Consider the following 22,290-nt stretch of genomic DNA (forward strand, 5'->3'; position numbering starts at 1 on the left):
CTGTCACCCCTTGCTTCCTTATATAAGGTGTGAGGGGTCAGGAGGCCTTGGTGGCACAGAGGCGTGGAGGCATGAACACATGGCCAGTAGGGAGTGTCCCTTCCCTAGGTCTCCCACAAGGTGATGGGAGGTACGCACGGATGAAAGCGGGGTCCATGCCTATATCCCTCAGGACAGGCCATAACCGTCAGAATGAGACGGCCTACTTGCTAATATCTTGATGCCTCTTCCTTCTTTTGTGCCTGTGGAACAACGCAGCAGGTGATTCATGAGCGATGCCCTTCAGAGAGAGCTCACATCCCCTCACAGGCAGCTCTACTCCTACGTGATGACACCAGCTTCTTGCCACACCACGACAGCATGAAGGGGAAAGTCCCTTATTTAGATGAAATGCATTTCAATTATCTGATATGTTTCAGCTTTAATTGATAACAAATCACAAATTGCCCATCTCATTACAGCAATTGATTCACTGGGAAATTTACTACTTTCGCTAGACAAGGCTCAAAAGATAACACAAGCCCAGGGACTGATGATCCAGCGGCCCAGCGGTTGATTCTTTTAACGTGCGCATTATCGGGAGCACAGCTCTAGAAATGGTCTTCTCAACCGCACTGGTCTCTCACCACGTATGGAGAGTTAGGACAGTGTTGTATAGCAATTGCCTGGGAATTCAAATGTTCCCTCTGGGAGGGAGGAGAGAGGCTGATGAATCTCAGGAAGCAAGGAACCCACAAGTCTCCACAAGGCCCCTCCTGAAGGTTATATAAGCAGTGAACAATTTCTTGGGGAGAGAGATGCTGACCAGCTGGGCTGCCTGTAAGTTGGGCGGGGAGCTCGAGGGATGCAGCTGGCCTGAGGTGTAACTCAGGCTGGGGTTGGCTCTTCAGCGACCTTGAGTCTTCCACGCTCCTGCATGGAACCTTTCAACCTTACTGTAGGTAACTCCAACAACCTCCTTGGTTCACTAAATTGCACTCTGGTGGAATGGTTACTTTGGTTGATCATAAGTGCCCTGTCTGTGGTGAATAGACTTTCGCTTACCGCTCCCCGGGAAATGTCACACAACGGAGGTCATGAGAGAAAGGAAGTAGAGGACATGTAATATGCACCAAGGGACAGAGGTGGCTAAGTGGTGGCTGAAAGGACATAAGAAAGAAGCTGGGCTGAGGCGATGGCTCAGCAGTTACAGCGCTTGCTTGCAAGGCCAAAGGGCCCAGGTATTTCTCTCCAGGACCCATGTGAGCCAGATGCATAAAGTGGCGCATGTGTCTGGAGTTTGTTCTCAGCTCTCAGTTGGAGGCCCTGGTGTGCCCATCCTCTCTCTCCCCACCTCTTTCTCTCTCAAGTAAATAAATAATAAAAGAATCTGTCAAGGCCTTTGGGGCTATCTCCAGCCTTGTGACTAAGGGCAGCTATAAGACACAGGGAACCCGCAAACTCAGCAAATACACTCAGCAACCATATTGTTGTCACCGATTCACATCTGCTGCCCATCCCCACCACCAACACCGTCCACACTCCCACCCATAAGACAACACCAGGGCTGGAGAGATGGCTTAGCTGTTAAGCGCTTGCCTGTGAAACCTAAGGACCCCGGTTCAAGGCTCGATTCCCCAGGACCCACGTTATCCAGATGCATAAGGGGGTGCACACATCTGGAGTTCATTTGCAGTGGCTGGAGGCCCTGGCGTGCCCATTCTCTCTCTATCTCTCTGCCTCTTTCTCTCTCTGTCTGTCGCTCTCAAATAAATAAATAAAATAAACAAAAATATTAAAATAAAAACACCACCAAGACCAAGAAACAGTCTTCGGGGTAGGCAGTCTGATGCTTCACAGGAAGGAGTCACTGTATGTGTGGTGGGGTGGAGGTCTGACTCCTCCTTCTTGTCATATTGTACCAGCATATTATTAGGAGAGAGATAGAAAGGTCAGCTAATGAGGATCAGGCTCCTGGGGGGCGCCCGTGAACTCCCCAAGCCGTGAGCAGCATGAATGTGTCACAGGTGATACCCCAGAGATGGAACAGCTACTGGGAGCCTTGAGACATGAGGACCGGACACAGAACTCTGTACTGGGGCTTCTCCGAACACTCACCATTGCTGCTGTTGTCGTCCACCAGGATGATCTCCTTGAGCAGGTGGGGCGGCGTGCGCTCCCGGGCCGAGTGGATGGAGCGCAGCAGCACCGACAGCGCCTCGTTGACGAAGATGAACACGATGCTCATCTCGGGCAGGCTGTCGGGGAACGAGAGGTTGCGGCACCTGGAAAGAAGAACGGCCAGGCTCTTGGATCTGCTGGCGGCTCAGCTGGAGTTTCCCTAGGTGGGGGCCCACCCTACAGCCTGCTCCAGCTTTGCTGGGCCTCCCGCCCGAGTCCAGATTCTTCCCAGGGCCTCATCTTTGGTGCGGTGAAGACAGGCCCCATGTGTGCCGCAGAAATGCCAACTACTGAAAGTGGCTCTGTCCCGCAGGTGTGTGGGAAGGGGGCAGGACTGAGCCCTTGGCACAGGCTTTCTTCTGCATTTTTCACCCACAACCCCTTTTCACCCAAGAAAAATTTTAAGCAGCCTCTAATATATAGGTACTGAAAATAGTTCCACAAGACAAACATTGATAATAAGTCACAAAGGACTTTATGTTAAAACAATTCTTTGATCTCTCTCTCTGTCTCTCTCTCTATATATATCATTTTATTATTTATGTAAAAAGATAAAAGCAAATTTGCATACTAATGAGATGAGTTCTTAAGACACAATATACTCAACTTATGTGCTGATGAGTGACAGTAGGAAAATATTAAAAAATCTTCATTTTCTATAATTAAACCGCTGTTTCTATAAGAGCAGGAAACCTGTGTAGACAGTGAATTCATGGTATTCCACAGTCTGAATCTGAGCCCAGGCAGCTGTGTTGGTGTTTCCTGGCCCGATGTTATAAACAGGGCAGAAGTGTGTGTGTGTCCTCTATCCTGAAGCAAGTCTGCAGTGAAATCCGGGAAGCAACACTAGTGGATGCCACCAGAAACACCGCAGGTTCATTTGAGCACTTGATGTTCAATCAAGTTTGGTTGTGCGTTGTGCACTGAGGAACCTTTTACAGTTGCCAAAGTTTTCATGAGCCGCAGGCTTGGTGAAAGGACCCCTGTGGGCTTTCAACAGACCTGCCAATGGCAGGTTAAAGAAAGGTGGATCCACATTGTCAAACCAACGGGATGGACAATGAAGCCAAAGGGAAGGCCGGGTGTTTACAACTGGCAACGTCCAAGGGAGGCCAGATCTCAGGTGACCAGCCTCTGCTACACCCACTCTTCTGTACTTCAGAGCGTACCCTGCCTGTTCATCAAGAGATCTGAGGAGAGGCTAGCGCCAGCTGAGGGCTGGAAGGACCAAGCTCTAACTCATTCACCGCCACAGGATAAATGAGGCTCAAAGAGGCTAAGCCCCCCACCAACAGCTGCACTAGAAGTGGGCTGCAAGGTAAAATAATTCCAACTCTGACTTCAGCACCAGAGACCCACCCTGAGGAAGAAATGGCCACGAACAAGGTGATCCTGACTGGCCCAATGCCCCGAGCTTCCTCGGTGGATGCCAGTGCCTGAATGAGTAGAAGCAAGCCCACAAAGGCTGCGTGTCACCCCGCACAGGAAGAGACCGCACGACGCTGAAATCAGATCCCACAAGAGCACGATTCCCAGGGGGAATTCACCCCCTTCCCCGCCACTGCTGCCTTTTCCTGGCTGAAATGAAATGCTGCCTCAGAAGGCACCCGGCCCCATCTTCAAGGTCGCTGACTGAATGGAAAGAGCCTTGGGCTTGGAGAAAAGGTTGTCCATATCTACCACCTGGTACTGAAGGCTCCAGGGTTTTAGGGCTGGTGGTCATGTTCCATTGTTCCAAAGTGGGGGGCTTGGCCAGGTTAGAACATGCAATAATGAGTGCAATAGCACTGGACTTCTGCTCATAATAATTAAAGTGCTGCAGGATAGGAACGGGCCTGCTCTTCTTAATGAGGGAGGCTGCAGGAGAACCAGACTGAGCAATTTGGAGAAATCACCATGGGGCCCCAGCCTGCTTAAGAGCAGGAGATTAATAAACTAAAATCGCAGTCTCTATGGTTACCAGAAATTTACAGAAACTTCTCCCATTCTATTTCCAGTTCTCTTTCTCTCTCTTATCTCACCAAAGAGAGCTGGGGGAAGGGAAAGTGTCGAGTCTTTTCCCCAACCTGCTTCACACTTGTCATTTTTATAAAGCCATCATGTTAATAGACTGACACAGAACTCATTCATCCTTGTATTTGATGGAACAAGTAGATGCACTGAGCTTCTTAACCCCCAGCGGGTATGAGTGCAGACACGGACTCCGAGGGTGTAACAGGAAACAGACGAAGACCTTGTCCTCACCGGGCTTCCGCTTTGACAAAGGAAACGTCAACATGGGGACAATTTCATGTAAGTGCCCTGGAGAGAAGTGGCACAGGGCGTAAGGACAGCACCATGCCCAGGTAGCTATTCCAAGGTTCCCCAGCCCTCCATCAAGAGGAGATATTTGGCAGAATCTTAAGCGACATGCTAAAGGAAGTCATGGGGCTAAGGGGGCAAGACTGTGGCAAGAGAGGAGAGAATACTTACCTAACCACGATGAAAGGATGAAGAGGATGGAGAAAGAGAGAGAGTACAACAATTTGTTCATCTCATCACATCTTTTCTAAAACTTGCTTCTTCTTTTGTTATTTTAAGTACAAGTTTCATAATAGCAATGATTCTGGTGGCTAGTGCTTATCTATGGTGGGACTAGCCACTGGGCTTTCCCTAAGTATGGAAACAGAGATAAATGTTGCCATATAAACTGCTTGTTAAATGCATACTAAAGATAATGCCATACGTGGTCCACTAGCACATGGCTTTTATTCTTCTTCGATATAAGTACAAGGAACCGGGTGTGGTGTCACACACCTTTAACCCTAGCACTCAGGAAGCTGAAGAGACTGGGGAAGGAGGATTTCTGTGAGTTCAAGCCCAGCCTGGGGTACAGAGTATGTTCCAGGTCAGCCTGAGCTAGAGTGAGACCCTACTTCAAAAGCACCCCAACCAAAACAATCGCATAAGTACAAGGGACAGTTGCCAACGTGAGGTCAGCACACATTCAAATAGAGGCTCGCTGCCCTGCCAAGCAAACCCCATAGCACTGCAGCCCGTGGCCCGAGACAGCTATGCGTTACTCAGGGGTTTCCTACAAACTGAGCTTGCAGACTCTCACTTCTGCATCTCCAGGTTATCCACAGGTGATTTTATTTTTTGGCATGTACGTGTGTGTTGCATACATGTGTGCATGCATGGATATGTGTATGTGGGCACAGGTATGTGCAGATGTGGAGTCAAGAGGACAACCTCTGCCCTCAGGTGCTATCCTCAGGAACACCATGCACCTCTCTTTGAGACAGGGTCCCCACTGGCACAGAACTCACCAATTATTCTAGACTGGCTCGCCAGTGAGCTCTAGGGATCCTCCTATCTCCATCTCCCCAGCACTGGGATTAATTGTCACACAGTGCCACATCTAGCATTTTCCATGGGTCCTGGGACTCAAACTCAGGTCTTCATGCTTGGGAGGTGTGGTGGTTTGAATGTGACGTCCTCATAGCCTTACATATGTTTGATCATGAGTAAGCTTTCTACTTGGTCTTCAGCAGGTGGAGCCCTGGAGGAGATGTGTCACTGGGGGCAGATCTGGAGCTCAGCCCTAAGGTGTGTGTTGTAAGGCAGGATGAGCTTGCTGGTGTTTGCTTCTCTCTGTTGTGGATGTACACTGAGGTGAGCCAACTTCTTCCACCATGATGAAGCTTCCTCTGGAATCTGTCAGCCTGAAATAAACCCTCTCCTCTCTTAAGCTGCGTCTGGTCGGGTGTTTGTCCCAGCAACAAGGAGGTAATTGCAGCGAGCACTTTACCCACTCAGCTGTCTTCCCAGAAAACCCCCTCCCCAGACTTTTTTGTTTTTGGAGATAAATACTAATTTAATTCTGAGGACTGGCAGCTCACATCATCATGGCTGTTTCTAGGTAATCTCTCTGCTCCAAGGAAATCCATTTAAAGTTTCCTCAGTAACGGCCGTGATGGTTTGAGTGCCTAGTCTTTGTAAGCCAGTCTCCTGATGGTCTTTCTCCAAGCAGAATCGAAGTGTTGTATTTGTTTTACAAGCTAACCCCTGCTGATCACTATTTTCATATGGAAGACTTGTGAACATACGATGCTTATAGGAAAACTCCTTTGTACATAACAGAGCACCTAGTGGATCGCATTGAACTCATGCTAGTTTAGTGTCTTGTTCCTGTGCTGTGATGAATGCGGCTCCCTGGGATCCAGGGACAGCCGTGCGGCCATGTAAGCATGCCACCTTCAAACTGGGCCTGGAACAGAGTAGATGGTCAGTAAATGCTGTGGCATGAAATAAAATGAATAGGTTTACATTCCATGCAGCCTACCCCTTGAATGCACACCAACAACCTCAGAACACCCTTTCTTTTCTAAAAAGAACTATTTAGGGCCAGAGAGATGGCTTAGTGGTGGTTCTTGACTACAAAGCCAAAGGACCCCGGTTTGATTCCCCAGTGTCTACAGAAGCCAGATGCACAAGTGCATGCATGCATCTGGAGTTTGTTCGCTGGAGTAGCTGGAGGCCCTGGCCTGCCCATTCTCTCTCTCTCTCTCTCCCTGCCTATTTCTATCTCTTTCTCTCTCAAATAAAGAAAAAAAAGATTTATTTTCTGGGAGAGAGAGAGAGAGAGGAAAAGAAAGAAAGGTTGTACGAGGGCTTCTTGCCACTGCAAATGAACTCCAGATGCATGTTTCATTTTGTGCATCTGGCTTTAAGTGGATACTGGGGAGTCGATCCCAGTTGTCAGGCTTATAAAGCAAGCATCTTTAACTACAGAGCCATCTCTCCAGTCAGAACGCTTCCTTTCTTTACCAACCTCTTCTCTGGGAATGAGCCAGGTTCTTTCTACCAGCTGGCTCTCGTTCTCTTGTTTTCCCTTCGAAAATTTTGGCCCCAATTCTTCCAAGTCTGCATAAGTTCTGTTTCTCTGCATTAAGGGATCCCTCCAGGACAAGCGTCCTGACTTCCTTGAATGCTTCTACTCCCTTCTTTCTTGGCAGCTGCTCAGGTCCCCTTAGGAACTCCTAGTTGCTCCATCACATGACATCCTCCCGACCCTTTAGCATTTCTGCACCTGGCTGAGAGGGGTCAGGGTGGTTGGAAAGTTGAACGGGATAAGAAATAAGTGGATGAGTGATGGATGGGAACACCTGACATTCCTCTCTGGCCTGTATGTGCATGGGGAGCCACATCTGCACATACATGTGCATATACCACACACACACACACACACACAAAATAAATAATTAATTTTAAAAAACCCTTCCTGAACTTCTGGTTAAGATGGCAGTGTAGGTACCACGCCAAAGCAGCCTAGGGGGAGAAAAGACCAAAAAAACTCAGCAAAATACACACTTTTACTAAAAAGTGAGGTGTATAGAAAATTGAAATGGCAGTGGAGAAGTAGAAGAGATCTAGAGCATCCAGAGCCCGCACAGGCCGGCAAAAGCGGCCCCGGCAGCTCCGCCAACCACGGCGGTGGCGGCGCACCAGAAAGCCGCCAGACTCGTCTCTAGCCACAGGAAAAGCCAGGTGCGGGAGCTTCCCCTCGCACCGGCGCTGTCTGCAACTCAGGAAATGTGAAGAGAAAGCGGCAGTGAGCAATGGAGGAGCAGATCACGAGGTAGAAGAACACGTGGAGAAGTGAGAGAACCAGAGCAGCTGCGGCTCCCTCCCCTCCCCCACCGCCTGTGCCCAGCTCAGCGAACAGAGCAGCGGACCTGGAACCCTGCCACACCAACTTGAGATAACAGTGGGATGCAAGCAGGAGCAGAGTCCCGCAGCAACATCAGCGGTTCCGGCACTGGCAACATTGGCCCCAGCAGTGGCTGATCCAGTAGCAGAAGCAGCTGCAGATACTCTGAGAGTCTTAAGAGCCACACCTAACAACTTAAACTCCTACCCTGAAGATATATATCATCAGGGAAATCAAACTTGGGTTGTTAGGCTTTGCAGGCAAGGGGATCAATTGATACAGCTAAGAATATCCAGCTAGCTAGAAAATACAAGCATTAACTTAATCCAAGATGCAAAAATATATACGTTATAACTCAAGAAACACTAAAAAAGCAAGACAATATAAATCCACCTAAAAGTAATAATGCATCAGAAATGACCTCCAGTGAGAGCGAGTTAGAGGAAATGCCTGAAAAGATTTCAAAAGAATGATTGTAAATATGTTCAAAGAAGTCAAAGAACAAATCAAAGGAATCAAAGAGGATATCAAAGTAGATGCAGGACACCAATTTAATGAAATAAAGAAGCCAATACAAGACATAAATAAGGAAATAGAAATAATAAAGAAAAACCAGACAGAATTACTAGCAATGAAGAACACAGTTAATGAAATTTAAAAGTCTGTAGAAAATCTCACCAGTAGAATGGATGAAGGAGAGGACAGATATCTAAGCTAGAAGACCAGGTGGCTGATCTAATACAGTCCAACAAAGAGAAAGACAAACTTATAGAAAAGTATGAGTGGGAATTTCAAGATATTTGGGACACTATGAAAAGATCAAATATAAGAACTCAGGGCATAGTAGAAGGAGAAGAATTCCACTCCAAAGGCATAGTAGGCATCTTCAACAAAATCATAGAAAAAAATTTCCCCCAAATTGGGAAAGAGGCACCAATGCAGATACAGGAAGCCTTTAGAACACCAGCCAGACAAAACCTGGAAAGAACCTCTCCTTGCCATATTATAATCAAACTTCCAAACACACACACCAAAGAAAAAATATTGAAAGCAGTTAGAGAGAAAAATCAAGTTACCTACATAGGCAAGTCCATCACGATTACAGCAGATTATTCAACACAAACTTTAAAAGCCAGAAGGGCTTGGAGTGATATATTCCAAGTTCTGAAAGATAACAAATGTCAACCAAGGTTACTTTATCCTGCAAAACTATCCATTCAAATAGATTGAGAAATAAGGACATTCCATGACAAAAGCAGGATAAAGGAGTATTTGAAGACAAAACCAGTTCTGCAGAAAATACTTGATAGAATCCTCCATGCTGAAGAAAAGGAAAAGCACACATATAAGGAACCTGGAAAAAACAAGCAATACTCAAATACTAGTTAATACAAGAGAGCAAAGGTAGAACTGGAACCACACAAAAAAAAAGGCAAACATAAATACACACCTTTCCATAATATCTCTTAATATCAACAGCCTCAATGCCCCAACCACAAGATGTAGGTTTGCAGACTGGGTTAAAAAGCAGGATCCTACAATTTGTTGTCTCCAAGAAATTCACCTTTCTACAAAGGATAGACATTATCTTAGAGTGAAAGGTTGGTGTTTCAAGCAAATGGGCCTAGAAAACAAGCAGGGGTTGCTATCCTAATATCTGACAAGGTAGACTTCAGTCCAACGTTAGTCAAGAAAGATAAGGAAGGTCACTTTTTATTGATTAAGGGCACACTCCAACAGGAGGACATTACAATCCTAAACATATATGCACCTAACATGGGGGCTCCCAAATTCATCAAACAAACACTATTAGGTCACAGATAACACCAAACACAATAGTGGTGGGTGACTTCAACACCCCACTCTCATCATTGAGAAGTCATCCCGGGAAAAAAAAAAAAAAACAGAGAGGCATCTGGATTAAATGAGGTCATAGAAGGAATGGACCTAATAGATATATACAGGACATTTCATCCAAAGGCTGCAGAATATACATCCTTTTCAGCAGCACATGGAACATTCTCTAAAATAGACCATATATTAGGACACAAAGCAAATCTTAACAAATTCAGGAAAATTGAAATAATTCCTTGAATACTATCTGACCACAATGGAATTAAACTACAAATCAGTAGCACAAAAGGCTATAGAGCATATACAAAATCATGGAAAGTAAACAATACACTACTAAACGATGAATGGGTCAATGAGGAAATCAAACAAATTATAGAGTCAAACGATAATGAGAACACAACATACCAAAATCTCTGGGACACACTGAAGGCAGTTCTAAGAGGCAAATTTATAGCCTTAAGTGCCCATATTAAGAAATTAGAAAGGTCGCAAGTAAATGACATAATGCTTCACCTTAAAGCCTTGGAAAAAGAAGAACAAGGAAAACCAAAAATCAGTAGACGGGAAGAAATAATAAAGATTAAGGCAGAAATTAATGAAATAGAAACAAAAAAAATCCAAAGAATTAATAAAACATAGAGTGCGTTGTTTGAAAGGATAAACAAGATTGATAAACCGTTAGCAAATCTGACCAAAAGAAAGAGAGAAGAGACACAAATTAATAAAATCAGAGATGAACAAGGTAATATCACAACAGATTCCACAGAAATTCAAAAAATCATAGGGACAAACTATAAAAGCATATACTCCACAAAGTATGAAAATCTGAAAGAAATGGATGATTTCCTTGATTTATATGACCTACCTAAATTAAATCAAGATGAAATTAATCACTTAAATAGACCTATAACAAACATGGAGATCCGAACAGTTATCAATAATCTCCCAACTAAAAAAAGCCCAGGCCCAGATGGATTCACTGCTGAATTTTACCCGACCTTCAAGGAAGAGCTAACCCCATTGCTTCTTAAGCTTTACCAGGAAATAGAAAAAGAAGGAATTCTACCAATCTCCTTCTATGAGGCCAGCATCACCCTGATACCAAAACCAGGCAAAGATAGAACAAAAAAAGAAAATTACAGACCAATCTCCCTCATGAACATAGATGCAAAAATTCTCAACAAAATATTGGCAAACAGAATACAAGAGTATATCAAAAAAATCATTCACCCTGACCAAGTAGGCTTTATCCCAGAGATGCAGGGATGGTTCAACATACGCAAATCTATAAATGTAATACATTACATAAACGGGTTGAAGGACAAAAATCACATGATCATCTCATTAGACGCAGAGAAAGCATTTGACAAAATCCAACATCCCTTCATGATAAAAGTCCTACAGAGACTGGGAATAGAAGGAACATATCTCAATATAATAAAGGCTATTTATGACAAGCCTACAGCAAACATATTACTAAATGGGGAAAAACTGGAAGCTTTTCCACTAAAATCAGGAACAAGACAAGGGTGTCCACTGTCCCCACTTCTATTTAATATAGTTTTGGAAGTCTTGGCCATAGCAATAAGGCAAGAGACACACATAAAAGGGATACAAATTGGAAAGGAAGAAATCAAGTTATCATTATTTGCAGATGACATGATTCTATACATAAAGGAACCTAAAGAGTCTACTAGCAAGCTGTTAGAGCTGATCAAAACCTACAGCAATGTAGCAGGATACAAAATAAATACACAGAAATCAGTAGCCTTCATATATGCTAACAACAAACACACAGAGGATGAAATCAGAGAATCACTCCCATTCACAATTGCATCAAAAAAAATAAAATACCTTGGAATAAACCTAACCAAGGAAGTAAAGAATCTATACAATGAGAACTTTAAAACACTCAAGCGAGAAATTGCAGAAGACACTAGAAAGTGGAACATCCCTTGTTCCTGGATTGGAAGAATCAATATCGTGAAAATGGCAATCTTACCTAAAGCAATCTACACGTTTAATGCAATCCCTATCAAAATTCCAAAGGCTTTCTTCATGGAAATAGAAAAAACAATCCAAAAATTCATTTGGAATCACAAAAAACCTCGAATATCTAAAATAATACTGAGCAACAAAAAAGAGGCTGGCGGTATCACCATACCTGATTTTAACCTATACTACAGAGCCATAGTAACAAAAACAGCATGGTACAGACATGTAGATCAGTGGAACAGAATAGAGGACCCAGATGTAAGCCCAAGTAGCAATAGCCACCCGATATTCGATAAAAATGCCAAAAATACTCATTGGAGAAGAGACAGCCTCTTCAGGAAATGGTGTTTTGAAAACTGGATAAATATCTGCAGAAGGATGAAAATAGATTCTTCTCTCTCACCATGCACAAGAATTAAGTCCAAATGGATTAAAGACCTTAACATCAGACCGGAAACTTTGAAACTGCTAGAGGAAAAAGTAGGGGAAACCCTTCAACATATTGGTCTGGGCAATGACTTTCTGAATACAACCCCAACTCCTCAGGCAATAAAACCACAGATTAACCACTGGGACCTAATGAAATTACAAAGATTTTGCACCGCAAAGGACACAGTGAAAAAAGCAAAGAGGCAACCTACAGAATGGGAAAAAATCTTCGCCAGCTATATATCTGATAGAGGATTAATATCTAGGATATACAAAGAACTCAAAAAGTTAAATAATAAGGAATCAAACAAGCCAATCAAAAAATGGGCTAGGGAGCTAAATAGAGAGTTCTCAAAGGAAGAAATACGAATGGCATATAAGCATCTAAAAAAATGTTCTACGTCACTAGTCATCAGGGAAATGCAGATTAAAACTACATTGAGATTCCATCTCACTCCTGTCAGATTGGCCACCATCATGAAAACAAATGATTATAAATGTTGGCGGGGATGTGGAAAAAAAGGAACCCTTCTGCACTGCTGGTGGGAATGCAATCTGGTCCAGCCATTGTGGAAAACAGTGTGGAGGTTCCTAAAGCAGCTAGAGATTGATCTACCATATGACCCAGCTATAGCGCTCCTAGGCATATATCCAAAGGACTCATCTCATGTCCTTAGAAGTACATGCTCAACCATGTTTATTGCTGCTCAATTTATAATAGCTGGGAAATGGAACCAGCCTAGATGTCCCTCAACAGATGAGTGGATAATGAAGATGTGGTACATTTATACAATGGAGTTCTACTCAGCCGTAAAGAAAAATGAAGTTATGAAATTTGCAGAAAAATGGATGGACCTGGAAAGGATTATACTAAGTCAGGTAACCCAGGCCCAGAAAGCCAAGCGCCACATGTTCTCTCTCATATGTGGATCCTAGCTACAGATGACTGGGCTTTTGCGTGAGAATGAAAATACTTAGTAGCAGAGGCCAGTAAGTTGAAAAGGAGACATAAAGGGTGGAGAAAGGAAGGGAGGAGGATACTTAATAGGTTGATATTGTATATATGTAATTACAATGATTGTAATGGGGAGGTAATATGATCGAGAATGGAATTTCAAACGGGAAAGTGTGGGGGTGGGGAGGGAGGGAATTACCATGGGATATATTTTATAATCATGGAAAATGTTAATAAAAAAATAAAAATAAAAAAAAACAAAAACAAAAAAAAGATATTACACTTACACATGATATATATGTTAATATATATAGCTCACAACCACTATAGCCCATAAGGAACTTAGCATGAATGAGATCCGGAAGTATTTTCCCAGCATGCCTTAGTTCAAGAGTGTTCCTCCCTTGCTGGGTTTGCACTGCTAGAATTTTCAGATGTGGCTGCACAATTGTTATAAGAGATGCTCATGCCACCCCTTGCTCCAGAGGTTGTCTGTGGAGGACAAATCTTTCACAGAGCATTATATCTTCTCCACAGACAAGCTCCCAAGTCAGAGAAGCAAGTCTGGGCAAGAGGCCGTGCCCCCGTCAAAACAGAGAGCACCTGTGGGAACCTGAACAGGTGCTTTTAATCTCACAAATATTTAGCATCCTTACCCATGAAATGCGTATAACAGCCAGGGCATGAGGGTGCTGTGAAGATAAAATTATAGGAGAAGATCCACAGCATTTGCACAGCACCCGACACCCTGCAAGGCAAGAGGTACTACTTGCTAATCACTATCCCAAGGGCAACAACATAGGTGACTTCATCCAGCCATCGTGGTCCCATGTGCCTCACCTGGAGCCCTCCCTTCCCTGCTAAGATCAGCGACATCGTTCTAGAGGTCCCAGTACCAAAGGAAATTGTCACAACCCTTACTTAAAACATTTTTTTAAGAATTTTCACACAGCCACAAACAGATATGAAATCAACGACAGAGACCTTCCAGCCACTGGGCCCTGCATAGCAGGTCACATAAGATCTTAGTTTCCCACTCCTAATATGGATGTCTGGTGGAATTTTGGCTTGAAACAATACAGTGTATCAGCTCACCCTCCTGAAGTTATAAAGTCCAACACAGGCGTCGGCTCAAGGTATAGGCAGGATTGTGTTCCTTCCGGGGGACTCCAGAGGAGGGAGACCTGGCATCTTATTTCTCTGCCACCTGGAGGCTGATGGATCCATGTTTCCTGACTCATGGTTCTTCTCCGTGGCCAAAGGCATCAGTAGCCACTCAGGTCTTCTCCTGTCTTCATCTCTCTGCTTCCGCCCCCCTTCCAATGTGAAGTGTCTCATTATAGAGAGGGCTCAACCCACAGGTCCCACTTGGCCTGGATAATCTCTATATTGGACCTGATTAGTAACTCCAAGTCATCTCTGCTAAGTATCATAACACAGTCATGGTTAATCTGGAGATTAGGTTGTGGACATATCCTTTTTTTTGTTTTTGTTTTTTGAGATAGGGACTTGCTCTAGCCCAAGCCGACCTGGAATTCACTATGTAGTCTCAGAGGGGTCTTGAACTCATGGAGATCCTCCAACCTCTGCCTCTCCAGTGCTGGGATTAAAGGCATGTGCCGCCACTCGTGGCTTTGGACATATCTGATTTTAATTCCTGCACAGGCACATGTGTGTGCATACTTGCATGTGTAAGGGTTCATGTTCACATGTGTGGGCAAGTACGTGCAGGCCAGGGAAGAATGTGAGGTGTTCTTCCTCAGGAATGGTCATTTTGGTTTGAGGACAGGGTCACCTGTTGTTCTGGATCTTGCCAATTGAGCTAGACTGACTGGCCAGCAAACCCTAGGGATGTGTCTCTACCTTTTCTGCTCTGGAATCAATCGCAGGCAAACACTGCCATACGTAGCACTTTACGTAGATTCTGGGGACTCAGGCTCTCATGCTTTCAAGGCATACACTTCACCTTGTGAGCCATCTCCCTGGGCTAGCATGTGGACATGTTTGTCATCCCTTTATATTGCTGGCCCATAAAGCCACCTCGCTGGCTCCCAAAGCTCAGATAGCTCAGACATGTCCCTGGGTCTAACCCATCCAGAGCCTGGACCCACACTGTTGAGCCAGTCACACCCACCCAGACCCCATGGCCCTCAATTTGTATGTACAACCCTGAGACCATCCCACAGCCATGCAGCTAACACGCCAGCACAGCGTCCAGAACCCAGCAAGTAGGCAGGTGGCGCTTCCTGCAAAGCATTCGCCTGTGTGAATTAACACTGGTGACCGTCCAGTCATTGCAATCCCAGTTACCCTTAGAACCTCCCCTCTGCAGTGGTTCAAATGAAATGTTCCCTGAAGGCTCATATGTTTTGAATACTTGGTTGACAAGTGGCAATTTGGGAAAAGTATGGAATCTTTGGGAGGCAGAACCTGGGCAGAGGAGGTGTGTCACTGGGGGAGGACCTACAGGTCCACTGGTCCAACCCACTGGGTGTTCAGAGCTAGCTCACTGGGACTGTGCCCTTCCCCCGTTGTTGTGACAGAATGGGATGCCCCGGCTGTTCTGCCATGCTTCCGCTACCACGAGGAAACTTCCCCTCAAAACTGGAAGCAGAGATAAACCCTTTCCTCTCATAAGCTGCATCCAGATGGGTGTTTGGTCCCCAGCAATGACAAGGTGACTGTGACACCTCCTTCCCCAGGAGACTACTACCTGCTCCCCGGCGACCCAGTGGCCTGACTCTGGGCAGTATTCACCCGTTGCCACGTCCTGTTCCACACCTTCCTGCTTTGATGTTGGCACAGGATCTCTCCAGCTTTGGACCTGAGGCTTGCATGTGGATCTAGTTGATCCCACCTAGGGGTGCACAAAATAGTCTAAAGCAACTCCTGGTTCCCCACTCCCAAGATTTAACCTGCTCAGAGTCTTTTGCCCGCTAGCTCCTGAGAGAAGGGACATGGATCTCAGGGGACACTGGAGAGAAAGGCAGAGCCACTAATCACAAAGCTCAGAAGTGTGTGTAGATCTGCCCAGCAGGAGGAACGAAGTTGCCAGTGGCGAAGGGACTCTTCCCTGAGCTACCCTGGAGGCAGGCCATAGAGCTGCCATAGTGATGTGGTAGGTCTGGAGTTGGGAGACCTGGGCCTCTCTTCTCCTGCCCTCACACACAGCTTCTGCCTTCCACCAACTTCCTTAGACTCCCCTGTGGTCCCTGTCTGGAAAGAACATCTACTGCTTGAGCAAAGGACGTTCCTGAGTCTATTGCTGAAGCTCTGGGAGCCACCCATGTGCCACTACCTGTCTAGTGGACACTTGGGAAGCGAGCTCACCCGCCCTTACTCCTCCCTCCTGGAGTGACCAGCTCACTACAACCCTGTGTATTCCTTCTTGCTGACTATTCTCAACCTTGGTAGTGGCTTGGCTCCCCAAATGTCCCTTCCAAGGGCAAAGGATTTACTATCGTGTTTTTCTATAGCTTCAATTTCCAAATTATTGCTGTCTGACTCACCTCAGCCGAGCACACAGACCTCCCATGAACAGAGGTGAGTTTGGACAGCGCACCAGCTGCTGGAGCCCATGACCCAGCCAGGACCTGGTGCGCCTTTGTCTGTTTGTCTGTTTTTATCCCTGGTGATTATTTTAGCGTGACAAGGATGGAGAGATAAAGAGGATGGACACTCTTTCCAGGACAAGGCACACACTGAAAACCCCGGAGCATCTGGCTCCTGTCCGCAGGGCCTTGAGGCACAGAGAGAGCCACATTTAGCTAAGTGGGGACGGGGCAGTTCTCCCCTTCGTCACAGAGATCTTGGATAACCCCAGTGCAGGAAGGAAGCCCTTGCCCAGACCTCAGGCCTCATGTGGGACATCCTCAGGTTTATCAGAGGAGGTTGGTGATGTGTCATTCCCCCTGCCCTGGGTGGCCCAGGGGCCTACTTTGCTCCTGTACAAAGACAGGAGCATGAGGGTCCATGGATTCTCTAGAGGACACTGGGAGAGGAAGTCTGTCTTCTCTCTTGACACAAGGGAGGAGGAAACCTCAACCCTCCCTCTGCTCGCATCCTTCCTTCCCTGGGGAGACACTGGAGTCAGAAGACGGCTCCTTGTGTCACTGTCTAAGTCCAGCCCCTGCCACAGAGCCCAAGGAAAGACAGGGCCTCTATGGACCATTCAGTCCAGATCCCTGTCTGATTGGAAGGCACCGGCATGACTCCTTCCCCAAGGGCACCTGGGGTCATCATCAAGTTCTCCAATGACCTGTGTTGACTTTCACAGTATCCCACAGCAGGGTAGCTGCAAGGATCTTGGGCTGCCTCACGTTTTGCTGGTGTCTGGCATACACTTGATGCTCAGTAAGTGCTCACTAATGAGCAAATTTCTGAAGACTATAAACCGAAGGATGGGGTTTATTTTATGTATTCATTTATTTATTTTTGAGATAGGTTTCACTCTAGCCCAGGATGATCTAGAATTCACTATGTAGTCTCAGATGGCCTTGAACTCATGGCGATCCTCCTACCCCATCTACCCAATGCTGGGATTAAAGGTGTGCACCACCACACCAGACAAGGATAGGCTTTTTTTCATTCTGGTTAGATGTTCTCTTGAACAGGCAGCTGACAAACTGGGACTGATGATGTGTTTTACCACTCACGAAGAAGATGACCACGTAAGAGACTAGGCAGGAGGGTGGGAAGATGGGGACACCCTCCAGGAAGAAGTCAAGCCCAAATCTAGAAGAACAAATCTGAGAACACCAAGGAGGACGTGGACAATGGAGGAGACTTCCAGGACGAGGAGGAAGTGGAGAATGGAGGAGACTTCAAGGACGAGGAGGAAGTGGAGAATGGAGGGGACTTCCAGGACGAGGAGGAAGTGCAGAATGGAGGAGACTTCCAGGATGAGGAGGAAGTGGAGAATGGAGGAGACTTGCAGGACAAGGAGGAAGTGGAGAATGGAGGGGACTTCCAGGACGAGGAGGAAGTAGAGAATGAAGGAGACTTCCAGGACAAGGAGGAAGTGGAGAGTGGAGGAGACTTCCAGGACAAGGAGGAAGTGGGGAATGGAGGAGACTTCCAGGATGAGGAGGAAGTGGAGAATGGAGGAGACTTCCAGGATGAGGAGGAAGTGGAGAATGGAGGAGACTTCCAGGACGAGGAGGAAGTGGAGAATGGAGGAGACTTCCAGGACGAGGAGGAAGTAGAGAATGAAGGAGACTTCCAGGACAAGGAGGAAGTGGAGAGTGGAGGAGACTTCCAAGATGAAGAGGAAGTGGAGAATGGAGGAGACTTCCAGGACGAGGAGGAAGTGGAGAATGGAGGAGACTTCCAGGACGAGGAGGAAGTAGAGAATGAAGGAGACTTCCAGGACAAGGAGGAAGTGGAGAGTGGAGGAGACTTCCAGGACAAGGAGGAAGTGGGGAATGGAGGAGACTTCCAGGACGAGGAGGAAGTGGAGAATGGAGGAGACTTCAAGGACGAGGAGGAAGTGGAGAATGGAGGGGACTTCCAGGACGAGGAGGAAGTGCAGAATGGAGGAGACTTCCAGGATGAGGAGGAAGTGGAGAATGGAGGAGACTTGCAGGACAAGGAGGAAGTGGAGAATGGAGGGGACTTCCAGGACGAGGAGGAAGTGGAGAATGGAGGAGACTTCCAGGACGAGGAGGAAGTAGAGAATGAAGGAGACTTCCAGGACAAGGAGGAAGTGGAGAGTGGAGGAGACTTCCAGGATGAGGAGGAAGTGGAGAATGGAGGAGACTTCCAGGACGAGGAGGAAGTGGAGAATGGAGGAGACTTCCAGGACGAGGAGGAAGTGGAGAATGGAAGAGACTTCCAGGATGAGGAGGAAGTGGAGAATGGAGGAGACTTCCAGGACGAGGAGGAAGTGGAGAATGGAGGAGACTTCCAGGACGAGGAGGAAGTGGAGAATGGAGGAGACTTCCAGGATGAGGAAGAAGTGGAGAATGGAGGAGACTTCCAGGACGAGGAGGAAGTGGAGAATGGAGGAGACTTCCAGGACGAGGAGTAAGTGGAGAGTGGAGGAGACTTCCAGGACGAGGAGGAAGTGGGGAATGGAGGAGACTTCCAGGATGAGGAGGAAGTGGAGAATGGAGGAGACTTCCAGGACGAGGAGGAAGCGGAGAGTGGAGGAGACTTCCAAAACCAAAGAGGAGGTAGAGAATGGATATTTCCAGGACGAGGAGGAAGTGGAGAATGGAGGAGACTTCCAGGACGAGGAGGAATTGGAGAATGGAGGAGACTTCCAGGACGAGGGGGAAGTGGAGAGTGGAGGAGACTTCCAGGACGAGGAGGAAGTGGGGAATGGAGGAGACTTCCAGGACGAGGAGGAAGCGGAGAGTGGAGGAGACTTCCAAAACCAAAGAGGAGGTAGAGAATGGATATTTCCAGGACGAGGAGGAAGTGGAGAATGGAAGAGACTTCCAGACAAGGAGGAAGTGGAGAATGGAGGAGACTTCCAGGACGAGGAGGAAGTAGAGAATGAAGGAGACTTCCAGGACAAGGAGGAAGTGGAGAGTGGAGGAGACTTCCAGGACAAGGAGGAGGTGGAGAATGGAGGAGAATTCCTGAACCAAGGAGGAAGTGGAGAATGGAGGAGACTTCCAGGATGAGGAGGAAGTGGAGAATGGAGGAGAGTTCCAGAACCAAGGAGGAAGTGGAGAATGGAGGAGACTTCCAGGATGAGGAGGAAGTGGAGAATGGAGGAGACATCCAGAACCAAGGAGGAAGTGGAGAATGGAGGAGAGTTCTAGGATGAGGAGGAAGTGGAGAATGGAGGAGGCTTCCAGGACGAGGAGGAAGTAGAGAATGGAGGAGTTCCAGGACGAGGAGGAAGTGAAGAATGGAGGAGACTTCCAGGACGAGGAGGAAGTGGAGAATGGAGGAGACTTCCAGGACGAGGAGGAAGTGGAGAATGGAGGAGACTTCCAGGACGAGGAGGAAGTAGAGAATGGAGAAGACTTCCAGGATGAGGAGGAAGTGGAGAATTGAGGAGTTCCAGGATGAGGAGGAAGTGGAGAATGGAGGAGACTTCCAGGATGAGGAGGAAGTAGAGAATGAAGGAGACTTCCAGGACAAGGAGGAAGTGGAGAGTGGAGGAGACTTCCAGGACAAGGAGGAGGTGGAGAATGGAGGAGACTTCCTGAACCAAGGAGGAAGTGGAGAATGGAGGAGACTTCCAGGATGAGGAGGAAGTGGAGAATGGAGGAGAGTTCCAGAACCAAGGAGGAAGAAGAAGTAGAGAATGGAGGAGACTTCCAGGACGAGGAGGAAGTGGGGAATGGAGGAGACTTCCAGGACGAGGAGGAAGTGGGGAATGGAGGAGACTTCCCAAACCAAGGGCCTCAAACACTGTGACCGTAACATCAATTTTCACCTCGTGGCAGTTGGTACAGTGGTTTTTGCCCACGTGCTATTGCCTGGCTTCCTTCCCCAGTTCTGCCCCTGGCAACGCTGGACAGCTCATGCACATTTGTGGGCCTCAGTCTTCTCTTCTGTGCAGTAGAGCCTAGTAAGTGTACCAGCTTCAGCTACTTACTAGGGGAGTGAGAGTGACTGAATTATATCTGAACATTGGGTTTGGGCTGTAAGAATGCTTGCCAGCGTGGCTTGAAATAGAATAAAACTGAAGGCACTGGAAAGATGTTTCCAAAATGTGCTAAACAGGATGCACCAATCTGTGTCTGAGTAGGAGGCAGGGACTTTAGAGTGGAAACTATTAGACAAAGGAGGCCTTGTTGTACCGAAGCCCATACTTGCTCCGAGTGGTCCACCAGCCGCCGTCCATCTTGGGCATGTGCCTGGCATGTGAGCTGGAAAAGAGCTAGAGAGAGCCTTCCAAATTCATGGCAAAGGGAAACTGCCCAGTGTGTAAGCTGCTTGCTTGGAGCAATGGCTGAGGAGAGAAGGCTCAGTGTGTTCTGCCCTTATTAGACACTCGGTTCATTCATTTTTCTGTCTAGAGAGGGGAACCAACTGGAGTTACCTCAGCCCCCAGGGGAGGTGTAGAAGTCCATAAACTGTAACTCTCTATGTGGAGGGAAGGCTCTTCTGTCCTGATTATGCCAGCAGGAAACTGCAGGTTTCTGCCCACCCAGGTTCCTGCAGGGTCCATCTCTAGGCAGACCCCATTTGAAAGCACAGGCAGAAGGTCTCTCTCAGCGAAGGGTGAAGAGGTTCTGAGACAGCTCTCAGCACAGCGCACAAACTCACACAGCTGTGGCCAGTGCCAGGATCAGAACTCAGTGGGGTTACTTCTCCTTTTGGGTCCTCAGACCCTGTTCTTTTGGCTTCTAGATTGGAATGGAAGAATACACCATTGCCTTGCCTACTGCCAGCTACCGCTGGTACAGCTCCCACGAAGGGCACTCTCATCTCGTCCAGCCTGCATCCGTACTAGTTATTGTTATGACAGGTCTCGATATGCAGGAACCACTCTTGCCATAACTTCCTCCTTATTTTCCCTTTAATTTTAAACAAATGTAGATGGACTGTGTCTTGTGACAGCTTGGCAATAAAGCCATGGATCTTCTGCTGGCTATGGTCATGGCTAAGGGTCTCTTGAGGACCCCTTTTCCAGAGCCCTTGCAGCCTGCTCATACCAGACCTGCTACTCCAGCCTCAGTCACATGGTCTCTGCAGCACTCACAGGGGATCATGACCCTGTGGCCTGGAATTAAAATCACCATCAGGATCCTTCCAGAATCCAGTGAATGCCACCTCAGCACCTCACACAGCTGCCATGGCCTGAGCTTCTCCACCTGTGCCCTGAGTATGTGATAGCCACTTGAGTGCTGTCTCAGATTCCAGCCTTGCCCCTTTCATCTCATCAGCACAGCAGCCAGTGGGGCCATCAACAATGACATTCTGAGCCTGTGACTGTCTGCTCCGGCTCTTTCCATGGACCCCCACCTCACAGCAGAACGTAGCAGCCTACAAAGAAAGCCCTTCTCTGCAATCTGCATGGCTGCACCGCGAAGCTCTGAAAACCCACTGACATGAGCTGGAGAGATGGCTCAGCAGTTAAGGCGCTTGGCTGAGAAGCCTAAGGACTCATGTTTGACTCTCCAGATCCCACATTAGCCAGATGCACAAAAGGTGAGGCAAGCGCAAGGTCACACATGCCCATTAGGTCACACAAGAGTCTGGAGTTCTATTGCAGTGGCTCAGGCCCTGGTGCATCAATCCC

The 22,290-nt window shown here is 47.0% G+C and overlaps 1 protein-coding gene across 2 annotated transcripts in view; it reads right to left on the bottom strand.

Moving 5' to 3' along the window:
* The window catches only part of Galnt18 (polypeptide N-acetylgalactosaminyltransferase 18), a 383,580-nt gene that overhangs the window by 173,881 nt on the left and 187,409 nt on the right, over positions 1 to 22,290 (bottom strand). For both annotated transcript variants that reach the window (XM_045145464.1, XM_004650865.2), the window contains exon 3: positions 2,098 to 2,264. In XM_045145464.1, coding sequence (XP_045001399.1) covers positions 2,098 to 2,264 — 167 coding nt within the window. The remainder of the gene's footprint in view (positions 1 to 2,097; positions 2,265 to 22,290) is intronic.

This window comes from Jaculus jaculus, chromosome 3 (assembly GCF_020740685.1).
Source record: "Jaculus jaculus isolate mJacJac1 chromosome 3, mJacJac1.mat.Y.cur, whole genome shotgun sequence".
NCBI lineage: Eukaryota > Metazoa > Chordata > Mammalia > Rodentia > Dipodidae > Jaculus > Jaculus jaculus.